Source organism: Amblyomma maculatum, chromosome 3 (assembly GCF_055883805.1).
Source record: "Amblyomma maculatum isolate TAMU_Amacu chromosome 3, ASM5588380v1, whole genome shotgun sequence".
Lineage (NCBI taxonomy): Eukaryota > Metazoa > Arthropoda > Arachnida > Ixodida > Ixodidae > Amblyomma > Amblyomma maculatum.
Window position 1 is genome coordinate 15,809,789 of NC_139346.1, and position 24,612 is coordinate 15,834,400.

A 24,612-nucleotide genomic window follows, 5' to 3' on the forward strand; every position below is an offset into this window, starting at 1 on the left:
GACTTGCCACCTCTTTATAAGTTAGTTGCATACGATGCTTACATTTTTTCTCATATATCCGCACCGTCAGCATCATTCTATCTGCTAGATTAGTCGTTTGTTGGCCCGATTCATTAGGCGCTTGTTTCTTTCTCAGTTTAGTTTCTTGCGTATATTTTATTGGCCAAGAAAATGCGGTAAAAGCACATTTCTCTATGCAACCTGTTGTGAGAGCCCGGAAATGTTTGAAAGAAGTCTCCAGTCTGTTAGCGTTTGTCTTTTTATTACTGTGCAATTCCTTCCCCTGGGCGGCGGCCGTCCGCCCCTTGGACCCAGAGTGGTGCGTCGACCCGTCCACCGCTTTGGCACACCTGCGTGGATTTCGACGCGCGCATGCAACCTCGGACCTTGCTCGCATCGCATGCGGTGAGAGAGAGCGATCGGGGAACGACAGGAGTGCGAAGTGCGCGAGGACGGGATTGAGCGGTGCGTCAGCACGGAGAGCAGGCGTTGGAAAACTGTGCGAACGAGCGTGTGCGAAACAAAGATGTGTCATTGTAATCCAGTTGTTAATATACCCATTGTACCTTTTCGTATTTTATTTGTGTTTCCAGTCTTTTCTTTCACATTTTTTTTCGTTCTAATGCTAACAAGTCAGTTTACATGTGGGTATCTTCTCTCCATACACAATATTTTGTAAAAAAAAAACTACCTTCCCCGCGCACGCCTATAACTGTTCCACCACGGAGGTAGTTAGAGAATAAATAAGCTTTGATACCGAATTACGCTTAATTGTAAAACAACGACTGCTTTATTTAGTTTTTGAACTCTACAGTTATTCCTTCTTGCCATATGTAGCGCAAGCATTGTATTGCAGTGAACGATGACGGAATCGCGAAATTGGGGGTGTGAATAAAAGCGGAGAAACGTTACAGACTTCTTTTTTTCGCACTTGTGCGAAAATAAGAGCAAATAAACGAGAAATTCTAAAATTATGCTATCCATGCACTTGGCATGGCGTCGAATCAAAGCTGTTCTGCTTAGCTGCCGCTCTTGTATACTGGCCGCTACACGAAGCTATTTTGTGTTCCTATGAAATTCAGTGTGACAAAGCCCCCCGCGGATATATTTCGCGTTTCAAGTAATTGTGATATGTGGAAGCCGGCCCGCCGCCGTGCCGCGGGCGACTCTAGCTGGCTCTGCGATCATTTTTGCCACTGCAGTGATTTGAATATTCGCGGCTTGTTTAGCAAATAGCTGGCGTACTCGTTTGCCGAATGAGTGTTTCAAGATAATCATAGAGCATTTACCAGTACCGTATGTGTGCGATATTCCATCAGTGATTAATTGCGCCATGGTCATTGCAGTCGCACTTTTGATTATACACGTATGGAATGGTCTACTCTTGCAAAGCCTAAGACGTCAGTTACGCTAGCGGTACGTATGTCAAATAGGTATATGAAAGAAATAGAGCCTTTAAGTATAGCGGCTGACGCACTGCGTCGTAAATTCCCGCCCGGGCGGCGGCCGTGTGCACCTTGAACCACACGTGGAGCGTCAGGGCCTGCGTCTTGGATTGCATCGCGCAGCGTGTAACCCGACAACCCCACCTGCAGAGCGCATCCACTCGGACAAGTCGGCGCCGCTGTTGTTGGCGCCGTGCCTCAATGTTTTTCTTCCTTTGTTTGTGATGCTTTCAATGCACCTAGCAAGCAGCCAACAGAGCGTCCATATTTCGGCGCGAGTGAGTGCCGTCAGTGGACTGGAACAGAAGTGCGCGGTGTGTCGTGAACAACAGCGGACGCTCGAGAAAAAACAAATGTGCGAACGAGTGCGATAAAGAAAAGTGAAACTGTAACCCAGTCATTTGTTTCAGCATAACCTTAATATTATTCATACTGAGATTGTACGTGCAGTGTTCTCTCTCCATTTTTTTTCTAATACTTCACTTCTTAGAGCGACAACGAAGCAGGAAGCGTCGATACGATTTGCCATATGTGGGAACGTTCATGCATGTGCGGACCGACGTTTAATTTACCGCTCAATAACCCAGCTTTAATTTAGATCACCATTGTTAAATCGTTTAAGCGAAAGTATGTGGTGCGATGCTTCGTATTCGTATAGCTTGAACGGCCAAGTGTATTTTTAAAGTGTATTTCGATAAAAGCGCGCTCGCCATAGTCGATCTGAGTCACGTACGAGCCTTAATAGGCCGACGCTTATCGCTCATTAATTGCATCGCACTGCATGCGTGTCCTGCGGTAATCGTCTCTTTGAAGCCACTGTTGTTACAACTAATACACTCGGGGGCAAAGAAATTTGCTAAAACTTTTGGAATTCTCTTCACCCAGAGCAGCAGGAATCGCCACGGGAGCAGCCATGGAAGAACCTAGACTATTGCCAAATAGAATACAAAAAATATCAACCATTGCCTATGCACGATATATGACGTCGTTTTGATTCTTTCTAATCTCTCGGTCGGCGTGGAGCTATTTATCGCCGCCGGCGCCCTGACGGACCAGCAAGCGGTGGTGAACTTATTGACGCCGTTGACCGATCGTCGGTCTCATCCAAATTCGTCACAGTATACATGTGGATTGATTACAGTGCCAGCTTAAGTCAATGAAGATCTAGTGTAAAAGAACATGGTGTAATCCCAAGCAACATCAACAACAGCTAGGTGGAATTAAAGCAAACACGACGGAAACCAGCACCGCGGAACTATAACTATTTAGACACAAGATTTCCGAAGCATTAAAAATTGCAAAGGTAACTTGAAAACATCGATTATAACAGCACAGTTAACGACTCCAAGTATTAAATGAGCCTGCCAACCGCAAAAGCACGCTAATGCGGTTTCCCACGGAATATTTCCAGCCACATGCTAATTTGCATCTAATATTGATTAGTAGGTGAAATAGACAAGACAATGTTGACTGAAGTGTATGCCAATGCGTCTGGCGGGACATGGTAACAGAACTAACAGTATTGTCCAGCATATGCCATATAATAGCCAACGTCAGTGGAGTAATGGCTAACGCTGTTCGATATAGCCATCCTTATGAAAGGGCAATGCCAATACCGTTGATATGTAAGGTATGTCAGTGTATATCTGACATTGGCGGGCCATTGTAACAGAGCTCACATTATTGTCCAGCATATGTCGAATATTGGCCAACATCAGTGGACTGACGGCTAATGCTGTCCGTTATAGCCATCCTTATCTCATGGCAGCGCCAACACCGGTGATACGCCGAATATCCAGGCCCAACGTTGCCATCCTCGTATAATGGTACCACCAATATTGTGAGGGCATCGGATATGACGGGCCAATGTTGTTATCATTATAAATAGGTACGAACAATATTGGTTACCAATGGAATCCTCAGGGCCAGTGTTGGACGTGTTATAGAATGGCACTACCAATACCAGCCATAAGATGGCAGCGCTGGGCCTACATAGGGCTGATCTCTGCCAACTCACTGACAATATTGGCCCGGGCTGTTGTGCTGCCTGGGTGTTGCCTAGGATGCGGGATCGAATCCCGGCCTCGGTGGCTGCGTTTCGATGGAGGCGAAACGCAGTGGCGTCCATGTGTTGTGCGATGTCAGTGCCCGTTAAAGAACCCCAGGTGGTCGAAATTTACGGAGTCCTCGACTACGGCGTCTCTCATAGCCTGAGTCGCTTTGGGATGTTAAACCCCAGAAACCAAACAATCCATTTCTGGTAAGGACTTCGAAAGCGGTCATTGAAGTGCTGGAAAATGGGCTACCAAGCCCCACGATATGGCGGTGAACTTGACGGTGGACGTGAGGTAGAAATCGAAGAATTCCAGGAATCTTCCCGTATGTAGGTTAACAGCATTCCGGAACTTGACTTCGACATGAAGCTCTATGTTTTCTTTGAGGGTTTAAAAGGAACATCCACAAAGAAGGCTGCCCTTTCCGTCTTAACGTGTCAGACTTGAACAGCTGGCAGAAACTGCTAGGTAACTTCCTGCAGAAGCATTTGACAGCGGTGGTAACGGAAGATCCATTTCCGGTGAGGAGTTCGAAAGCGGTCATTGAAGTGCTGGAAAATAGGTTACCAAACACCACGACAGTCCTGTCAGTGGACACAGAAGACATGTACTATTATATTCCGCATGGGTGGCTGTTCGTAGCCATCAAAGAAAGCATAGAGCTTCATGCGAAGTCACGTTCCGGAATGTTGTTGGCCTTGATACGGGAAAATTCCCGGAACTCTTGAATTTCTACCTCAAGTCCACCACCATTAATCACAATAGCCAGTACCATATACAGAAAGCAGGCATTTGTTTTGGATCAAGCTTAGCTCCTGTGTTAAGTAATGTTTTCCTGTCCTCTTACGACAAACGCCTGCAGAAGCATCTTGATTACATCGGTGTACAACGCGTGTGTAGATATATAGATGACTACCTAGTATTCTTGACTGCGCCAAGGGTGAAAGCTGAGAGATATCGCTTCAAAAGTTCTAACCGTATTCGCATCTATTTCTTGTGGCCTCAAATTTACAAGTGAGACGCCAATTGAAGATTGTCTTCAGTTTCTTGATTTGTCCTTGCATCTTACGGAAAAGAAGATATGCTGGAGCTTTAAGCCTAGAACAAAGATGGCGCTGCTTCCTTATAGCAGTGCACATTCGAAGCTTCTCAAGGGAGGCATTATTTACATGTGCATCCTGTCAGCCCTAAGTAAGTCATGTGAGCACGCAGCGGAAGACAGCTTTCAGTGGCAGCTACAGCGTTTGAATTCAGCAGAGTACCCATCCGATGTCATTGCCACCGTATGTGAAAGCATGCTGAAAAACTAAAGAAAACCAGGAGAAAGTACCAGCTGGAAAAAGAGAAAAAATCCACGTAATGCCCTTCATCCACAGGCTGTCGCATAATGTGAAGAGAATCGGCAAGAGGTTTGATGCCAGTGTAGTGTTTTCAGCGTCATCCAGGTTGTCAAAGGTGTGTGCAAAGATGAAAAACGGCACACAAAAGAGCTGACGCACCATAAATCACGAAAACAAATACAATGATTGCGTGTCAGGAGTGCTTTATTGCATTCCGCTAAGCTGTGGTAGGACATATAAAGGCCAGACAGGAAGATGTTTTAATCGAAGGGCACAAGAGCACTATCGTAACGTAAGGAGCAAAGCCGGTGGCTTCCTGGCTGAACGTTGTAGTAATTGCAGAAAAAAACACTGCGCTCCATATTTTGAGAGATCGCGTCTTTTAGCTAAGGCTAATGACAGATGGGAAAGATTAGTGATTGAAGCTCATCGCATTGGCAAATCTGAGAACTGCGTCAGCAAGACTTCCATAACCCTGACGTAGAAAGAATTTTTATTTTTGGAAGGTTTTGCATAGGCTTCCCAACATTGCACGGCTTTCAGGAGACTTTCATTAGTTACCCATCATACGAGCAGGCGGGTTTTCAGGACAGGCCCAGTTTCCTGCAACTCATTTTTATTTTATTACTATATAATTTTTTCTGTTTCTAAAAAGTTATTTATTTTGGCGTATCATTATGTGTGGCTTTACTCTTTAATTCTTAGTAAGCCTCTCAGTTTGTTCTGCCTGAGATCCGCCACGTGCAATTTTTGCTATGTAATTTTTGGTCATGATGCCTTTTCGCTTTTTATGGTTTTGGCCTCTTGACATGGTGCCTGTTCATTGTTTCTTATAATTTGACGCAGCGTTTAGGAGCTGATGAACTTTTATGCAATGTTTTTGAGTTTTGGTTTAGACTAAGTGTTTTTCACGGCTGCAGTATTTGACTGGGCGTTTGTTCTGGTGTTCCTTTTGTTGAGGCCTTCATGTGCTGAGGCAGGGTTTGTGCGGTGGTGTTTTAGGAATTTTGAATTCAATCTTTTCGTCCAGATATGTCTGTTGTTATCTAGGCTTGGCCAAGTTGTTTCCTTGATTGCTTAGCAGAGCTCGATTACCTATGGGATTGTGGGCTGGCCCAGAGTTATCTTCAAGTATGTGTTTTCATTTCTTGCTGATTTCGGAAATATAATATTTATCTTGTGTTCACGTGGATGGCAAATTTTTTGCACGGGACAGAGAGCGCTTAAATACGCCTTGCTTTTCCTTGAATAACAAAGTTGACAGTCGGCGCTTCTAATTGTCGTATGTGTTTCATCCTGTCGTCCTAATTTTTCGCACAGTTAACCCAATTTGACTATGAAGCAACTAGCCCAGCAAATCTTGTTACTAAATACCAGACGTTCCACATTGAGTCCGGAATTAGGAAAGCTCTGACGATCGCATCGATACCTGTAAGGTTCCGTGAATGGTGAAGTGACAGGCAGACATCAGGAAGGCGAATGTCCAGCCTTGATTCCGTGCTCTGTTATATAGGCCCCGGCCAGCCCGATTGGCGAGGACAATGATAAGAGGCGCGCCTTGTGCCGAGTGGCACGAGTGACGCAGCTTAGGCTGGCCCACGTCGTATCGTAACACGATACATCTTTTTTCTCTCGAAAAACAAAACAAAACAAAAAAACTCATTACTTCCGTTGACTTGATTAAAGTTACTGTCATACTGAAGGCGCTGGGGAGGTCGTCTCTGCCTACTGGATCGTCTCGGGGGAGGAGTGTGCGCTTGTGTTGTAGCCGGAAGTGTGGTGCTCGAAGTTTCAGGAACTGTTGCAGGCGGTGTGGTCCGGTGATCAGATAGTAATTGGAATCAATAATGAGACTCTCAGGGCTTCAGGACAATCAGCTGATGTTGCCCAAAGCGGAACAAATCTGCAAAGCATTCGAAGCAGCAGCTCTTCAGTACGAATCTGGGGACAGAAAGAAAAACAGGTCGATCCTGTGAAGGAGACTCAAAGAGGAACAAGGCTGCAAAACAAAGTAAGGCGCTCGAAGTGTGGCAGAGAACACAGGCCACTCCACTGTCCTGCTTATGGGAAGACATGTAGAAAATGCCAGGGAAAGAATCACTTCGCCATACGCTGCCGAAAACAAGCACAAGTAAGTGAATTGAGAGATGACAATAATGAAGACTTCGAAATCTTAGACATCTGCGTGGACAGCGTGGCAAGTCGACGGGACTGGATGGTTAAGGCAAACGTTGGTAATGCAGCCGTTTTGTTGAAAGTTGACACGGGATCGCAAGCAAACCTATTGCCTCACTCTGTCTACAAGAAAATCAAGCCTACGCCACCGCTCAAGCATAGCAGTTCCACCCTGCGATCCTACAGTGGATGCACAATCAAGCACTTGGGCTTTATCAACCAACGCGTGGCTATCGGCGAACAAAATTGCAGCTTGAAATTTTTCGTGCTCGAGAAAGGATGTCAGGCGCTTCTTGGTCTTCAGGCAGCGGAACGGCTTGGGTTGATTTTCCGAAAAGTGGATTCGGTGATAAAGAACAGCCGGATTGGCGAGGGCAATGATAAGAGGCGCGCCTTGTGCCGAGTGGCAAGAGTGACGCAGCTTAGGCCGGCCCACGTGTTATCGTAACGCGATAAGGCGTGATAACGCATCACTCGTGCCACTCGGCACAATGCGCGCCTCTTATCATTGCCCTCGCCAATCGGGCTGGCCGGGGCCTATATAACAGAGGACGGAATAAAGACTGGTCATTCGTCTTATCGTAACGCGATACAATACCTAAGAACATGCATCACAACACGATCAGGAAAGACGCCAGCACAGATCCAAACACTTGGTAACAAAACTAAGCAGAATGACACTAGAAACGGTTGCCCTCACAGACTGTCAATACTCTCAACTTGGCTAGTTGGTGAACGAATTCAGGCATGGTGCTAGCGCACAAGGAGGACACACACTGCTGGTGGGCGGACAGGACAAACTTGCAAGTAAAATTTATTCCGAAAAAAAAAAACTCATTTATACTCTTTTTGTTTTCCTTCCTTCTCCTCCTTAACATGCTCGGCATGCCTTTACACATGTCGGTTTTAGCTTTCATCACGTCGCCTTTTGAAGATTTCGTTTGTCACAATGGTTTTTATTTGGTATTTATATTTTGGTTTTTATAAGGTCTTTTCGTACCGTATTCTTCATCTTCTTCGTACCCCGTGCATTTCAGACTTACCGAATTTCTTCATTTCAGTGCATTATGTAAACGTGGTGTTTTTAAGTCGCTTTTGTCACTTCTGATGCGACTGCAACTGAAGGCGGCACCAGCGGAGAATATTAAGGAGGAGAAGGAGAAGGAAGAAAAATAAGAGTATAAATGCGTTTTTTACGGAATAAATTTCAGTTGCAAGTATACCTTTGTCCTGTACGCCCAACCTCAGTGTGTGTCCTTTGTGCGCTAGCACTATGCCTGCACAGACGCCGCCCTTGATGATGACGGAAACTCCGTCCCAGTGGAAGTCGACGGGTCTGGAATAGAGCAAGGCAAAATATACAAGCGGCGTAGACGCCACGGCAGCGTAAGAAGCAGCGATCGCCTTAGCGTGCATTAGTACAGAGGCGAAAGTGGTCATCAGTGACAGCAAATCGGTAATAAAGAATTTATTCAAAGGCAAAATATGACACTACGCATTAAGCATATTATCGAAAAGCGACATAGATGGAGGGATCACCCTCACCTGGTCCCCCGCTCACTCCAATACACCAGGAAACGAAGCGGCCAATGCCCTCACCCGAACGCTCATTATCCGGGGGGCGGGAAGAGGGGGGGGCGCCAGCCTCTAACTAACTTTAAGGTTGAGACGCTCGCGACCTACAACGAGGTCATCGAGCACTACAAGTTGGGACGGCGGAAATATCCACTCTCCGATAGATCCCTCAAGTCCGCAGAGGCAGAACCACATGTCTCCCAGTTGGAGATATCTCACGTAAACTGAAAATCCGGAGGACCAATTCGGCAGATTCTGTAATGATATAGGTACTCTAAAACAAATCCTCTGGGAGGGCAGCCACTCCCCAGGCTATAATTTATTCTAGGACGCAGAAGCATGGGAGACTACGTTTCATAGCGAAGGCTCGGAGACACAGTCCAAAATTGTCCGTGACGCAGCCGAAGCGGTAAACCTCTTCGTGTACTAATCCCTGCCCCTCAGGGTGATATCGGGCTCCTTGGACGCCTGCGAGCGGTACCGGAACTCCGGTGTCACCTCTGCCGGACAATAAAAGTTTTCACCGTGACAACCAGCGACGTTTGAAATTGATTTACGGGATATAAAAAAGCGCAGCATCTGTCACAATTCTCCGCGGACACATGTACCACGCCATAACGAAAGGGAGGAAGGTGGGAGTGAACGAAGAGGGGGACATAGAGGTGCTGTAGTGGAGGGCTACGATCCACCTCGCTACAATGCCTTTCGCCTCATCGCACTAGATCTTCAAGTGGTAGTTGGTGCTTGGGAATCCGTAACCGCACATGTATTAACCCTTTTTATTAATTTTATATTCATAGTTCGCTTCACCCATGTGCGGAACAGTTGCTAGCACCACTGAGCTCGCGTAAATATCTCGCCATGCCTCTGGACTATTGCCAACGTTCTCAAGACTTTCACTTTATTTCTCTCCAGACTGGAACGCTAACTGACGATGGACTTGACCTTTGGTGCATCCTACCCGTCAACGATAAAAGGTATGTTTGTGTCCTTCTTGCGGCTGTGTGGTGGTGAAGCATGCTCATACGGTAGCAAACACCACGAAATGCGAACAGGGAAAGCACAAAATGCTTAATAAACAATTCCACTTTCGCAGGGGATCCTAAAGACCCCCATGAGCCGTGATATATCAACAGTAATAACGAAAACGAGGGGGCAGAAAGTTAGTTGGGCTAATGAGATTAGCAAGACTTCCGGGATCGAATTGATGCAGCTGGTTCATGCACGATCTGGTTAATCAAGGGGCTATCGAGAGGTATTCGCGCTACAAGGGGGTAGCCAGGCTCATGATGATGGTGATAATAATAATGCGAAAGAATTAAATTTCTTATTAGGAGACAGAAAACCATCTGAGCGTGTAAAATAGCGAACCAATGCGTTGAAAATTGCGTAATGGGTAATGCGCACACTGGAGGCTGCTTTAAGGCATTTTTGTTCGCGATATGCTGAGGTAAACAATTTGGAAGGAACCTTTATATATATATATATATATATATATATACCGGGTGTCCCAGCTAACTTGAACCAAGGGGTACAAAATAATATATTTGACGTAGGTCAGTGAAACCAATTGCATACAACTGCCAGCCTTCTTGCGCACTACAGGCAATTTTTTGTTTTGCAATTACTTAATTAGCTAATTATGTTAATTTCTCTAATTTATTAAATATCGACTTTACACCAAAAATGTGAACTGGAAAGTTGTAGAGCACCTTGAGAAACCCCCATTTATTTAATTGCGATAAAGAAAGTCTCACGTGTATCTTTTTTCCCGGGCTCAGAAGAAAGCCCGCGAAATACAAATAGTACCACGTGACTAGTGCATTTATGCGCCTCGATTGTGGTGCTCTCAGTCGTGGTTTGAGCGAACGAAATTAGCTGCGGCCGTGTCTTCTTGGCCCCGTTAAAGTGGCAGGCCGATATGCCTGCGATGGCTTTTTCGCCCGCGTCAGACAGCCGGCCCACGTGACGGTGCAGTAGCAGCGAGAGCGGCGAGCCGACACCACCGACATTCTAACAAGGCCTCATTCTCTCCCATCAGCGAACGTCACGAGAAACGGATGAGCGATAAGGTATCAGCCACTGAATCTGCGCATACATGCTTGGGTAAAGGGGCGAGATGACATCATGTGACTCGACTAAAATTAGCGCTGCACCTTCATTTGGCGGTTCTTTATCGTCATCCGCCTGTCGTGATGTTGGCTGCTGCGGTGCGCAGGTCTGGCCAAAATCGCGGTGGCGACGGGCGAGCTCGAGCTCGCTCAAACCATCGCCAACATTTCTGCCTGCCGCTGCAACGGGACCATCGGGTCACGGCCGCAGCTGATTTCGTTTGCTCAAACCACGACTGAGAGCACCACAATCGCGGCGCACAAATGCGCAAGTCACGTGGTATTATTTGTATTTCGCGGGCTTTCTTCTGAGCCCGGAAAAAAAGATACACGTGAGACTTTCTTTATCGCAATTAATGGAATGGGGATTTCTGAAGGTGCTCTACAACTTTCCAATTCACATTTTTGGTCTAAAGTCGATATTTATAAATTAGAAAAATTAACATAATTAGCTAATTAAGTAATTACAAAACAAAAATTGCCTGTAGTGCGCCAACAGGCTGGCAGTTGTATGCAATTGGTTTCACTGACCTACCTCAAATATATTATTTCGTAACCCTTGGTTCAAGTTAGCTGGGACACCCGGTATATATATATATATATATTTTGAAGAGGGGTTTGTTGGTTGGTAATGAGAGGACTGGAGACTGCGACCGGTGACACAGTGTGATCGTAGATTGAAGCACAATCTCCTTCAAACAAGACAGTCCGAGCTTGCAGTGCCCGCACCAGCAGAACGGCCAGGAATCGAGCCGTCTTCATTGTCGTTTGTTTGCGCGCTGTAACATCTTCTTCCTTACAATTACCCCGGCGGAAAAAGGGAGCCATCCTGGCGACTTAAGGTGAGGTGACGACAAGGGGATCGTAGTATGGTTTAAGTCGACTGACATGAACAACTTCTCGCCCACGGCGACGGTGGCCCGAAGAAGGCGTTGCTGTCTCCACGACGCAGTTAAGTGCAGATGTACGCTCTAATACACGATAAGGGCCATTATACTTTGCAGAGGATTTGGGATCAGCCGGAACACAGAGCCAAACGAGGGTTTTGGTAGGAAAGTCAGAAGCGGGCTTGCCGTGATTGCTCTCATGTCGGCGAAGATCTTGAATGTCGGACGTGAATAAGCGAGCCAGCTGACATCATTGCTCAGCATTACGCGCAACAGCAGAAAGAGCAGGGTACTCTGAACTGTCGGGGTGGTAAGGAAGTATGGTATCCAGTAGACAGGAAGGCTCTCACCGTATAGGACAAAGAATGGAAAAACTGCAGTCGTTGCCTGAGACGCTGTGTTAAAAGCATAGGTGACGTGCGGAAGCACCTGATCCCAATTATACGCGTGAGAAGAAACGTACATTGCGAGCATGTCACCAAGAGTTCGGTTAAATCTTACTGTGAGGCCATTGGTTTTAGGATAGTAAACTGTGGTGGTTCGATGTTTGTTTGGCAAGCTTCCAACAGCTCGTGGACCCCTTGTGATAGAACGACGCGGCCACGGATACTGAAAAGTTCACGAGGAGCCCCGTGACGTAGAACGAAGTGACGCAGGATGAGGGAGGCAACGTCACGAGCACAAGCCGTAGGCAGGGCTGCAGTCTCTACTTAGCCAGTGAGATGATCCACGACGACTATTATCCAGCGGTTGCGTGACGTCGAAGATGAAAGGGGGCATAGAGGGCGATGCCGACACGATCAAAGGGTCGCGCTGGACAAGGCAATCGCTGTAATAGCCCGCGGAGGGGCGCGGAGACGACTTCCGCTGCTGACAAGCAGTACAGGAGCGAATATAGCGGCCCAGAAAATTGTACATGGCCCGCCAGTAGAACCGCAGGCGGAGACGCTCGTATGTCTTCAACAAGCCAGCATGTGTGCTCTGCGGGTCGGCATGGCGATGGGGACAAATTTCTGTGCAAAGATGGCGACGAATGGCCAAGAGCCATTTGCGGCCGTCCTGTCGATAGCATTTGCGATACAGCAGACCACCCCGGATCGTAAAATGGAAAGCTTGGCGACCAAGGGCCCACGGGGATGAAGACGTTGATGACGCGGTGAGGACGTCTAGGAGAGAAGATATCCAGGGATCCCGGCGTTGTTCGAAAGGCAGGTCATCGGAAGTAAGGGTTGCAGTGGAGGGTTCGGATATCGAGTCCGAGACTGCAAGAGAGGGCAGCGGCGAGCGCGACAAGGCGTCAGTGTCGGAGTGTTTGTGTCCCGATCGATATAGCGCGTCGAAGTCAGTCTTGAAGGCGAAGAGTCCTGCGGCCGAGGCGTCCAAAAGGGTCTTTCAGGGAAGCCAACCAGCAGAGGCCTGGTAGTCGGCGATAACGTTGAAGCGGCGGCCATATAAGTAGGGGCGAAACTTCGTTAAGGCCCACACGATTGAAAGACACTCCTTTTCCGTGACGGTGTAGTTAGATCCAGCTTTCGTTAGCGCTCGGCTAACGTATGCAACTACATGTTCGGAAAAGCCGGGTTTGCGTTGAGCGAGGACAGCACCGAGGCCGATGCCGCTGGCGTCAGTGTGCACCTCCGTAGGAGCGGATGGGTCGCAATGGCGGAGAATGGGCGGAGAAGTTAGTAGACGTCGGAGAGTAGTGAAAAAAATTGTCGCAGATTGGAGTCCAGGTAGACAAGTCGGCGGGACCATTCAGCATTTTTGTAAACGGTGCAATGATGGTAGCAAATTTTCGGACAAAATGGCGAAAATATGAGCATAGGCCGTCGAAGCTGCGCAGCTCTTGAACAGAAGTCGGTTTCGGAAATTCAGTAACCGCACGTAGTTTGTCCGGATCGGGGAGGACGCCATCTTTGGAGACTATATGACCTAGTGTTGTCAGCTTGCGGGTGCCAGAATGGCATTTCTTCAGGTTAACTTGCAGACTCGCGCCAGTGAGACAGCTCAGGATTTGGTGGAAGCGCAGAAGGTGCGTCGGAAAATTGAGAGAGAAAACGATGATATCGTCCAAAAAACAAAAGCAAATGTTCCACTTGAGGCCGCGTAAGATGTGCATAATTCTCTCAAACGTAGCAGGAGCGTTACAAAGACCAAACGGCATCACAGTGAACTCATATAGTCCATCAGGGTTAACAAAGGCTGTCTTAGGTCGGTCAGATTCAGTCATAGGGACTTGCCAATAGCCAGAGCGCAGGTCCAGAGACGAAAAGAACTTGGCTCCTTGTAAACAATCGAAGGCCTCGACAATGCGGGGTAGTGGGTATAAGTCTTTACGTATAACTTTGTTAAGACGGCGGTAGTCAAGGCAAAATCTTTTGGAGCCATCCTTTTTTTTTACACAAGTTCCACGAGAGACGACCACAGACTGTCATCATCATCATCAGCAGCAGCAGCATGATTATACCCACTGCAGGGCGAAGGCCTCTCCCATATTTCTCCACTTAACCCGGTTCTGTGCTAGCTGCATCCACTTGACTCCTGCGAACTTCTTAATCTCATCCGCCCACCTAACTTTCTGCCGCCCCCTGCTACGCTTTCCTTCCCTTGCAATCCAGTTTGTTACCCTCAGCGACCATCGGTTATCCTCTCTTCGCACTACATGTCCTGCCCATGTCCATTTCTTCTTAATTTCCACTAGAATGTCGGTAACTTGAGTTATTTCTCTGACCCACTCTGCACGCTTTCTATCTCTTAATGTTACCCCTACCATTTTTCGTTCCATAGCCCTCTGGGTTGTCCTCAACTTAAGTAGAACTCTCTTGGTTAGCCTCCACGTTTCAGCCCCATAGGTGAGTACAGGCAAGATGCAACTGTTGTATACTTTCCTCTTGAGCGATACCGGTAAGCTGCTAGTCATAATCAGCGAGTGCTTGCCAAATGCGCTCCATCCCAATCTTATTCTTCTTGTTATTTCCTTTTCATGGTCCGGACCTGCGGTTACTACCTGTCCTAAGTAGACATATTCGCCTACTACTTCCAGTATTTCGCTACCTAATGTAAACTGCTGTTCCTTCCCGTGGCTGTTGAACATTACCTTAGTCTTCTACATATTGATTTTCAAGCCTACCTTTCTACTTTTTCTGTCTAGGTCATCAATCATTACATGCAGTTCATCCCCCGAGTTGCTTAGCAAGGCAATGTCATCAGCAAATCGCAGATTACTGAGGTATTCTCCATCTACCCTTATCCCTAACTGCTCCCATTCCAAGTCTCTGAATACTTCCTCTAAACAAGCTGTGAATAGTACTGGGGAGATTGTGTCTCCTTGCCTAACACCTTTCTTTATGGGAATTTTGTTACTTTCTTTATGCAGAACTATGGTTGCTGTGCAGCCACTATATATATCTTCCAGCACTTTCACGTACGGCTCGTCTACCCCCTGATTTCGCAATGCCTGCATCACCGCCGAGGTTTCAACTGAGTCAAATGCTTTTTCGTAATCAATGAATGCTATGTATAAGGGCTGGTTATATTCCGAGCATTTTTCTATCACCTTATTGATGGTATGGATATGATCGATAGTAGAGTACCGTTTCCGAAACCCTGCTTGATCCGTTGCTTGATTGCAGTCTAAGGTTGTCCTGATTCTATTAGTGATTACCTTAGTAAATACCTTATACGTAACAGACAGTAAGCTGATTGGTCTGTGATTTTTAAGGTCCTTAGAGTCCCCTTTCTTGTGAATGAGGATAATGTTTGCGTTCTTCCATGGTTCCGGTACCGTCGATGACACCAGGCACTGCGTATACAGGGTGGCCAGTTTTTCTAGCACGATATCCCCCCCGTCCTTCAGCAAACCTGTAGTTATCTGATCCTCTCCAGCTGATTTCCCCCTTTTCATAGTTTCTAGTGCTTTCTTGACCTCGTCCTTCGTCACAGGTGGAACGTCTGACTGTTTTTCCCTACCGCCAATCTCATTACGGTCCTGACTACTTTGGCTGCTGTAGAGATCTGTATAGAACTCCTCGGCTACTTTGACTATCTTTTCCATATTAGTGATGACGTTGCCCGCCTTGTCCCTTATTGCATACATCTGGTTTTTGCCTATGCCCAATTTCTTCTTTACCGCTTTAAGGCTTCCCCCGTTTTTTACAGCATGCTCAATTTTGAAAATGTTATACTTCCTTATATCGGCCACCTTGCGCTTATTGATTAGCTTTGATATCTCGGCCAATTTGATCTGGTCTGTTGGATTGGAAGCTTTCATACTCTGGCATTTCTTAATCAAATCTTTTGTCTCCTTAGACAGCTTACCGGTATCCTCTCTAACTATCCTACCGCCTACTTCTACCGCGCACTCAGTAATGATATTTCTGAAATTATTGTTCCTTGCCTCTAGGGTAATGTCGCCATCCTCAGTTAGAGCTGAATACCTATTCTGTAGCGAGATACTGAACTCTTCTGCCCTCCCCCTCACCGCTAATTCGTTGATGGGTTTCTTTCTTACTAATCTATTATTTTCCTTCTTCAGATTTAGGCTGATTCGGGACCTCACCATCCTGTGGTCACTGCATCGCACTTTCCCGCTTACCTCTACATCCTGCACAATGGCGGGGGTTGAACACATTATGAAGTCGATTTCATTTTTAGTCTCTCCGTTAGGACTTTTCCATGTCCATTTCCGGTTCTTCCGTTTGCTGAAGAAGGTATTCATGATTCGTAAGTTATTGCGCTCTGCAAACTCAACTAGTAACTCCCCCCTGCTATTCCTAGAACCAATGCCATAGTCACTTACTGCCTTGTCTCCTGCCTGTTTTTTCCCTACCTTGGCATTGAAGTCGCCCATTAGTACAGTATACTGCGTTTTTACTTTTCGCATTGCCGATTCTACATCTTCACAGAAGCTTTCAACTGCCTGGTCATCATAACTACATGTAGGTGCATAGGCCTGTACAACCTTCAGTTTATACCGCTTATTAAGCCTAATTACAATGCCTGCAACCCTCTCATTAATACTATAGAATTCATCTATATTACCCGCTATATACTTATTGACAAGGAAACCTACTCCTAGTTGTCGCCTCTCCGGTAAACCTCGATAACACAGTACATGCCCATCCTTCAGTACAATATATGCCTCATTCGGCCTCCTAACCTCACTAAGCCCTATGACATCCCATTTCATGCCCTCTAGTTCCTCTAACAGCACTGCTAAACTAGCTTCACTAGCTAGGGTTCTAGCATTAAACGTTGCCAGGGTCAGTTTCCAATGGCGGCCTGTCCAGCGGAGCCAGGCTTTCTTAGCACCCCCTGCTGCGTCACAGGTCTGACCGCCGCCGTGGTCAGTTGTTCCGCAGCCCCTGGTGACTGAGGGCCGGGGTTGTATGGGGCTTATCATAGGAGGTTGTCGCCAATTACTGCACCAGGGTGGCCAACTCCTGTTCTGGTGAGGGAACGTGTTGCCGGAGGTGTTCACCGGCATCAGGTCGCACCCCAAACCTGTGTATGCAATTCCATCGACACACGGATCTTTTTTTTTTCTTTTTTTTTCCCGGTGGAGAATTGCGCGGCACCGGGATTTGAACCCCGGTCCTCTTGCATGCGAGGCGGATGTTCTACCGCTACATCACCGCTGCACCCACAGACTGTATGAATGCTGAATTACACCACGTTGGTAGCATGTCGTCTAGCTGCTCAGCAATAACACGGCGATCCGAAGGCGAAACAAGGTAAGGGCGCTGGCGAAGAGGGGCATGACTTCCGGTGTCGATGTGGTGAAAAACCTCGGTCGCACGGCTCAAGGATGCCGTCTGAACGTCAAACGAAGAATTGAACTGGTTGAGGAGAGCAAACAGTTGCTCACGGTGAGTCGGGTCGTGGCCACTGGCCACAGATGATTGAAAAAGTACTCAACGCGGTATATCGGAATAATTAGAATTCGGCGTTAGGGAGGCTACGTGAGCACTCTGTGGTAAATACCCATCAACATCAAACTGTGAGATGAGGTCAACAACTTCAATAAAACCAAGGCATTCGCCACGAAGTAGCGGGACCACAGCGGTTGAGGCATTCGGAACAACAATGTTAGCGGCACCGCGGTTAATATCCATGATAGCAAAGGGAAGAAGGAGGTGACTGCAAGAAGCGAACATGGTAGAAGACGAAAATAGAACAGTCGCGTCTAATGAAAAGGGTACACACACAGAGACAATCACATCACGGTTTGGCGGAATGTCGGTGTCATCGGCGACAACAAGTGTGGCGCAAGAAAAAGACGGCGCATCGTCAAGAACCGCATAGCAGAGCGCAGAGAAGGCGACATGGGCGCGGGTGCAGTCAATAACACTATTGGAGCGGGACAGGAAATGCGAGCCAAGAATTAAGACATTCGAGCATGACGCAAGCACTAAAAACTATGATGTATAAGACGTCCGCGATAACGACACGCGCTGTGCAAGCAGCAGACGGACGAACGGAACCGGCGCTGGCGGTGCGAAGACAGAGTCCAGAAGGCGGGGTGGTGACTTTACGAAGCGAGCGGCAAAAACTTTCGCTAATGACGGAGAGAGTGGCCCCTGTATCGACGCGTGCAAGGGCACGAAAACATTCAGCAAAAACTTCTAGAACGTTCGGCGGAGAGAGACAAGGACTTGTGGTAGGCGAAATGTGCGCAGTTCGTGCCCCAGGAACTGCGCCTGCTAGTTTTCCGAGTCTTGTTTCACGCTGCGACGCCGCATTAGCGACAGGGACAGACGGCGATGGGTCGGCGAGCGATGCAGTGGAATGTGCTGTATTCAAAAAAAACAGCGCGAACAAACGGGGACACGACTCAGAGAACATCTCAACTCACTAGAATCTAATCGCTCCACTAATCTAGCTGATCATTGCCATGAGTGTCAATCCTGTTTTCCGTCCTTGCATTTTACTGACATTTTGTTCAAACACCCCGACCAGTTGACCAGGGAAATCAGCGAGGCGTATGATATGATTTATTCTTCCTTTCGTCCCCGTTAGTTCGCGCTGTTTTTTTTTTTTGGATACTGTATCACTGTGGAATGTGCTGGCAGCCCTACAAAATGTGCGTCTGCCCTGGAGATTGCACTGAAGGTGGGCGCAAGGTGTCGTACTGATAATTGCAGTCACTGATAGTGCGTGCAGGGGCAGAACGCAGACTACGACGGCACAGGCGGGCGACGTGGCCTAGAATACCGCAGGCATAGCTGATATGCCGGTTCTCATTTGTGCGCCAAGAATTGTAGGGAGGCGTCGTTGATCGGAATCGGGGGGCGGCAGACGGTGGCGCCATAGTCGGCACGTACGCAAAAGACTGTGGTGGCGGTGGGCGGGCGGTAACTTCTGCATACGTGGAAGGCATCTGTACTTGCACAGGTAGAGGCGGCACGACAAGAGGGGGGCTGTAACTCAATGGTGCCGCAAGAGGTGCGGGCTGCAGTGGAACAGGGTCGACATGAGGTGTGACAGGCGCTGGCTGGCGAAAACTGGGAAGGGCATCGGCAAACTCCTGCGTGATGGTGTGTCGGATAGAAGGGGTAAGCAGCCTGGCTTCAGATGACGGGCGTGGGCCAGACAAAAGCCTAAGCTGTCGGGAGACCTCATCTCGCACGAAGTCTTTGATGTGAGTCAGAAGGTCACAGCCAGGTCAGAGATTGACGCAGCAGGTGCGGGAGGTTGACGAGTGCAGAGGCGTGTCTTGAGCAACTCGTCGAAACTTTGGCAAAGGCTGTATACTGAGGCCACCGTGGTGGGGCTCTTTGCCCACAGCATGTGAAATGCACCGGCATCAATGCCCTTGCTTATCTTTTTAGGCTCATTCATAGACGGGTCGACACGCTTGCATAAATTAACGACGTCTTCAATGTAGCTTGTGAAGGTTTCACCATCATGCTGAACGCGTACGCGCAAGGCTTCTTCAGCGCGTAGTTTTCGCACTGTGGGTCGACCGAAAACGTCCGTGAACTTTGCCTTGAAGTTGGCCCAAGTTTGCATGTCTGCCTCATGATTTCAATACCATAGGTTAGCAACGTCACTAAGGTAGAAGATGACGTTGTTGATCTTCATATGGTCATCCCAGTTGTTATGACAACTCACTCGCTCTTACGAGGCCAGCCAATCTTCAACGTCCTGGTCGCCCTGCCCGCTGAAAACTGCGGGGTATCGCTGCCGAATGGCACCAGAGCATGAGATGGACTGTGAGGGGGCTGCCACTGGCTGTTGGCCTACCTCGTTTGTTACCATAGGTATCGTTCGGCTGCAGAGCTCCAAGGTGATCGTGTGAGTCTTATCCCGGCACGTTCCACCAAATGAAGAGAGGTTTATTGGGGTGTAGTCGGAGGACTGGAGACGGCGACCGGTGACACACGGCGATCGTAGATTGAAGCACAATGTCGTCCGAACAAAACAGTCCGAGCTTCCAGTGCGCGCGCCAGCTGATCGGCCAGGAACCCAGCCCTCTTCATCGTCATTTGTTTGGGCGCTGTATCATCTTCTTCCTTACTATATATATATATATATATATATATATATATATATATATATATATATATATATATATATATATATATATATGGAGAGCACAAATAGCTTTGAATAGGTGCTTTATCCCTTTTTGATTGATTCACAGCAGGTGTTGTTATGTGACCTTCCGGAACCGGAAGCGTTTTTCGACGAAATCGCTTTTAGCGGCGCGTGCTAGACGTGCTTCGTGTCTGCGAAAGCTTAACTCACCGCAGATCATGTGCGCATTCATTATGCTGCCATATGCAGTTCCCTTTACCGATTTAGGCTCCCATTCATGAACATTGCTGCCCATTAAATGGCTACTCGCTCAATGTCTGCCTCTATTTTATCGCACGTCATTTAAAACACAAACAGCTTATAGAGTGAGAAGCTGCCACACTGTATGAAAGACCCGTAATAGGCAAAAGTCTTTGTTTAGCCAAACCATCCGAAGAGTCCTACGTGGCATACGAATTGGGTTCCAATATTGCCTTTCCATCTTATACCTGCCGAGTTGGTAGTTCGGCACTCGGATTAGAATATATACCAGCTGTTTACATGCAGTCCGTGCAACCTGCCATCACTTGTATGCCAAATGCGTGCTCGGGAGTTTTGGCTGATAACTGCCATCATCTACCCACTTCCTTCTCTTTGCATCTTCCGCCACTGCCCATCTCTCCCTTCAGTTGCCCCATCTGTACCGCCGCCAAAAATAGAGTGGCTATTCGGGGAATTCGAGCTTCCCCGAAAGCGAAGCTAAAGTTGGGAATCCGATAGCGGGCGTTAAGCTAACCTTCAGTATGCTTATTCCGTTCAATAGATTGTCCAAGATGCCTGTGTTCTGGATATCCATGGTTGCGGTAGAATTCTTGCACTCAAAGTTTGCTACAGCCATTAGCCATAGAGTGGCCCTGGGGGCCTCCCTACTCCGTCAGGCATGGTGCTAGCGCACAAGGAGGACACACACGGCGGGTAGGCACCATGCCTTAATTCGTTCACCAACTGCCCAGTTAAGAGCATTGGCCTTCCTACGTCCTCTACCTTCATACTTGTTACGCCAACGACGCTTAGGCGAGGAGCAGCTACTTAGGAGCTTGATATACAATTGCAAGCATGCCGCTGGTCAGGGCTCTTTGGCGCGCGACAGCGGAGACAGAGACTCTTTCCCTTCAGAAGAGGCCCCAGTCACATTCGTCGGGGCACCTCAGACCATGCGCCCCATCTCCAAGAAGTACGGCCAGCACATCGTATATTCGTTAGAACATTTGTGACAAAATTACACTAGAGACGAGAGGAACACTGCAAGGCCCCTTACTTTCACCTTTTCTCTTCAACATCGCTATGAGCGGCCTCCCGAGTCTGTTAGATGATATGGCACACATACATAATTCCATATACGCCAAAGACATCATCATATGAACCAATTCTCTTCCTGTGGAGAGATTACAGAGTTATTACAACGAGCTGTCGACAAGGTACAGCCTTACGTGCAGAAACACGACCCCACGTGTTCACCGGCTAAATCGGAACTCTTAGTTATAAGCAACAAACAAGGTTCATGGGCAAAACCAGATTCTCGAGAACTCATCCGGTTACACGTTGACAACCTTCCGATACCCCCGGTAGGCACGATCAGAGTTCTCGGATTGTTGATTCAGAATAATACGCAGACTACAGACGCTATACGCCGGCTACGCGTCACGGCACACCAAATAGGTGGTCTGGTGAGGCGCATTGCCATAAGTCGCAGGCATTCAAGCCTTCACGATAAGCAGAATCATGTTCGCTTGCCCGTACTATCATCTGCGTCGTAGGGACGAAGATGCACCTAATAGCATAATTAGAACAGCATATAAAGCAGCCGTTGGCTTGCCGGTATATGCAAACTCAGATCGACTCCTGCAGTTGAGAATTCTTGACACGCTACTAGAACTAATTGAAGCCCATAAAACAGCCCAAGTGACCCACTTGTCACACAGCGTTGCGCGACGCGTAATTCTCGACAAGGTCCACATACACCCCAATGAGAAGGTGTGCGCAACATCCCATTTATCGGCTGACATTTCTAGTAGACTAGTTGCAGACTAATGAAATTGACTTCATCCTGTATTCAACCCCCGCCATTATGCAAGATGTAGAGGTAACCGGCAAAGTGCAATGCAGTGACCACAGGATGGTGAGGTCCCGAATTAGCCTAAATCTGAAGAAGGAACGCAACAGAATAGTAAGAAAGAAACCCATCAACAAATTAGCGATGAGCGGGAGGGCAGAAGAGTTCAGGATCTCGCTACAGAATAGATATTAAGCTCTAACCGAGGTGGCAACATTACCCTAGAAGCAATGGACAATACTTTCAGAGATACCGTTACAGAGTGCGCTGTAGGAGCAGGCGGTAGGATACTTAGAGAGGATATATCAGTAAGCTGACTAAGGAGACGAAAGATTTGATTAAGAAACGCAAGAGTATGAAAGCTTCCAACCCAGCAGACCAGATAGAATTGGCCGAGATATCAAAGCTAATCAATAAGCTCAAGGAGGCCGATATAAGGAAGTATAACATGGAGAAAATTGAGCATACTGTAAAGAACGGGGGAAACCTTAAAGCCGTAAAGAAGAAATTATGCATAGGCAAAACCAGATGTATGCGATAAGGGACAAGGCGGGCAACGTCATCACTAATATGGACAAGATAGTCAAAGTAGCCGAGGAGTTCTATACAGATTTCTACAGTAGCCAGAGTAGTCAGGACCGTAATGAGATTGGCGGTAGAGAAAAACAGTCAGACGTTCCACCAGTGATGCAGGACAAGGTCAAGAAAGCATTAGAAACTATGAAAATGGGGAAATCAGCTGGAGAGGATCAGATAACTACATATTTGTTGAAGGACAGCGGAGATATCGTGCTAGAAAAACTGGCCTCGTGTCACGCAGTGCCTGGTGTCATCAACGGTACCGGAGCCATGGAAGAATGCAAATATTATCCTCATTCATAACAAAGGCGACTCTAAGAACCTTAAAAATTACAGACCAATCATCCTACTGTCTGTTACGTATAAGGTATTTACTAACAAAATTGATAATAGAATCAGGACAACCTTAGACTGCAATCAAGCAAAGGATCAAGCAGCTTTTTGGAAACAGCACTCTACTATCGATCATATTCGTACCATCAACCAGGTGATAGAAAAATGCTCGGAATATAACCACCCCTTAATCATAGCATCCATTGTTACGAAAAAGCAATTGACTCAGTTGAAACCTCGGCGGTGATGCAGGCATCGCGAAATCAGGGGGTAGACGAGCCGTGCGGGAAAGTACTAGAAGATATATATCAATCAATCAATCAATCAATTTTTATTTTCACCGAAACAAAAAACACATGACGAAAAAAGGGGGTGGGAGAAAAAGCTGCACAGTAGCAGCTTGACAAAGCTCCAACCACCCTGACAACAATGACAGCACTGTAACATTTCAGATTTTTGTTCAGTGTACTAGGAACTGTACAAAACGAAAGTGAAAAGAAATATCTAGTTACACTAATGCTATTTTATAAATAACTGCTCTATCTCCCTTTTGTTAAGTTTCGTAGTGTATATGTCTTGCTTCGCAAAGTCATTGAGTGTGTGGGGGAGTGTGTATTCAACGCGTTGGCGGCCATAACCTGTGCGCGTGACGGGAACTTTCCATGGTAGTTTATGGCTGCACAGCAGCCATAGTTCTGCATAAAGAAGGTAACAAAATTCCCATAAAGGAAGGAGTTCCCCAGGAGTTCACAATCTCCCCAGTACTATTCACAGCTTGCCTAGAGGAAGTATTCAGAGACTTGGAATAGGAGCAGTTAGGGATAAGGGTAGATGGAGAATACCTCAGTAATCTGCGATTTCCTGATGACATTGTCTTGCTAAGCAACTCGGGGGATGAAATGCAAATAATGGTTGATGACCTATACAGGAAAAGTAGGAAGGTGGGCTTGAAAATCAATATGCAGAAGACTAAGGTAATATTCAACAGCCTCGGGAAGGAACAGCAGTTTACATTAGGTAGCGAAGTCCTGGAAGTAGTAGGCGAATATGTCTACTTAGGACAGGTAGTAACCGCAGAGTCGGACCATGAAAAGGAAATAACAAGAAGAATAGGATTGAGATGGAGCGCATTTGGCAAGCACGCGCAGATTATGACTAGCAGCTTACCGGTATCGCTCAAGAGGAAAGTATACCACAGTTGCTTCTTATCTGTACTCACCTATGGGGCTGAAACGTGGAGGCTGATCAAGAGGGTTCTACTTAAGTTGAGGACAACCCACAGTTCTATGGAACGAAAAATGGTGGGGTAACATTAAGAGATAGGAAACGCGCACAGTGGGTAGAGAAATAACTCAAGTACCGACATTCTAGCGGAAATAATAAGAAGAAATGGTCATAGGACATGTATGCGGAGAGAGGATAGCCGATGGTCGCTTAGGGTAACAAACTGTATTCCACGGGAAGGAAAGCGTAGCAGGGGGCG

General features: G+C 47.2%; 1 protein-coding gene across 1 annotated transcript in view; it reads left to right on the plus strand.

The window, feature by feature from the left end:
* The window catches only part of LOC146194269 (polyamine-transporting ATPase 13A3-like), an 813,351-nt gene that overhangs the window by 328,363 nt on the left and 460,376 nt on the right, over positions 1 to 24,612 (plus strand). Inside the window, exon 15 of the mRNA XM_084596520.1 lies at positions 9,505 to 9,566. Within this exon, the coding sequence (XP_084452646.1) occupies positions 9,505 to 9,566 (62 nt within the window). The remainder of the gene's footprint in view (positions 1 to 9,504; positions 9,567 to 24,612) is intronic.